General features: G+C 46.4%; 1 protein-coding gene across 1 annotated transcript in view; it reads right to left on the bottom strand.

Moving 5' to 3' along the window:
• ASPSYDRAFT_83307 (uncharacterized protein) overlaps positions 1 to 985 on the bottom strand; it is a 1811-nt gene extending 826 nt beyond the window's left edge. The window contains exons 1-4 of the mRNA XM_040851208.1: positions 925 to 985; positions 778 to 852; positions 573 to 709; positions 1 to 518 (exon numbers count right to left, since the gene is read on the bottom strand). The exon at positions 1 to 518 is cut by the window's left edge and continues 826 nt beyond it. Of these exons, the coding sequence (XP_040695679.1) occupies positions 1 to 518; positions 573 to 709; positions 778 to 799 (677 nt within the window). The 5' untranslated portion in view covers positions 800 to 852; positions 925 to 985. The remainder of the gene's footprint in view (positions 519 to 572; positions 710 to 777; positions 853 to 924) is intronic.
• Between the last annotated feature and the right edge of the window lie 265 nt (positions 986 to 1250).

The following is a 1250-nucleotide window of genomic DNA, read 5'->3' as shown; positions in this document are numbered from 1 at the left end:
ATACTCCCGATGTTGACGTCAGGGTTTTTATACGCGGATGCCATCAATACGCCTGTTGTATCATTCAAAAGGGCCACAATCCGTACTGGAACATTTTTTTTCTGCAGCGCCTTCTCCAACTGACCCACAACATCGTGTCCCTCGACGCCTGAAATGTCTAACCCCTTTGTCCATCTCTGCAGCACGCCGTGCCGAATATGCGCCTGCGTAACAGGATACGAGAACGTAAATGCCATCGGAAGCTTTTCATGCTGTTTCGATTGCTGCGCTAACACCACTTCATGCTCGCGCANAAAGCCGCGTAACTGGTTCGCAATAAAATCCCAGAGCTGCTCGCCCGTCCCTGTGCGCAGATCTGACGGGAGTTTAAATTTTCTCTGCGTGAGCTCGTATCCACCTACTAGAGGTGTTAACCTCACGTAGCAAATTCGTATGTTGGTACCTCCCAAGTCGATGGTGAGATATCCGCCTGTTTCGTGGCCTGTTGGGAGATGCATGGCCCATGTTACGTTCATCGGCTACATGTTTATCAGTCAATTTGTGTCTTCTTGGATAGAAGATTTGAAGCGTACAATNTCATTATCAGACTCTCCGAGTCCCCGCTCGAGTTGTCGGACAAAATGGTCGGTGATGCNCTTAAGACTCTCGCTGTCAATCTCAAAAGCTCGCTTGATGTTCTCCAATTCATTGTAGATGTTGGCTGGTATGACTGCTTTTTCTTAGTCAATGCTNTGATCTTCGCATTTATCGACATGCTTTGGAATATGTTTCACTTACGGTCTTCCCGAATTTGCCCCATTTTGAAGAAGTTAGAGCAGGTAGTGTGACAACAGACAGATAGTCAAATTAGTACTGCGCAAAGCAAACCAAATAAGTTCAGGCACGAAATATTTTAAGAGGCAACATATGCTTTTTCGGACGTACTGCAGTCAAACAACGTGGTGAAACAGGAACAAGTTTTCCGGCGATCCTTGGCGCGGAAGTAGGTAGTAAGAGACAGGATACAAATACTGAAATATAGGAAAGACATCATAGTGACACACAATAGCGACGAGATGACGGCTATGACTACGTCAAGCGCACTAACCCACACTGTTATAGAGCGGAGCACGACAGTAATGAAACAACAGTCCTTCTAGATCAACTGAGTGGATGGGGTTGCTATAGAAATCAGGCTCAGGCGTCACGCTTAGTTTGAGGTTGACAGGACGTTAGCACGGGATTGAGAAAGAAAGTGAGAATAACGGGCT

Source organism: Aspergillus sydowii (genome assembly GCF_001890705.1).
Source record: "Aspergillus sydowii CBS 593.65 unplaced genomic scaffold ASPSYscaffold_35, whole genome shotgun sequence".
NCBI lineage: Eukaryota > Fungi > Ascomycota > Eurotiomycetes > Eurotiales > Aspergillaceae > Aspergillus > Aspergillus sydowii.
This window is presented reverse-complemented; position numbering and strand designations above follow the sequence as displayed.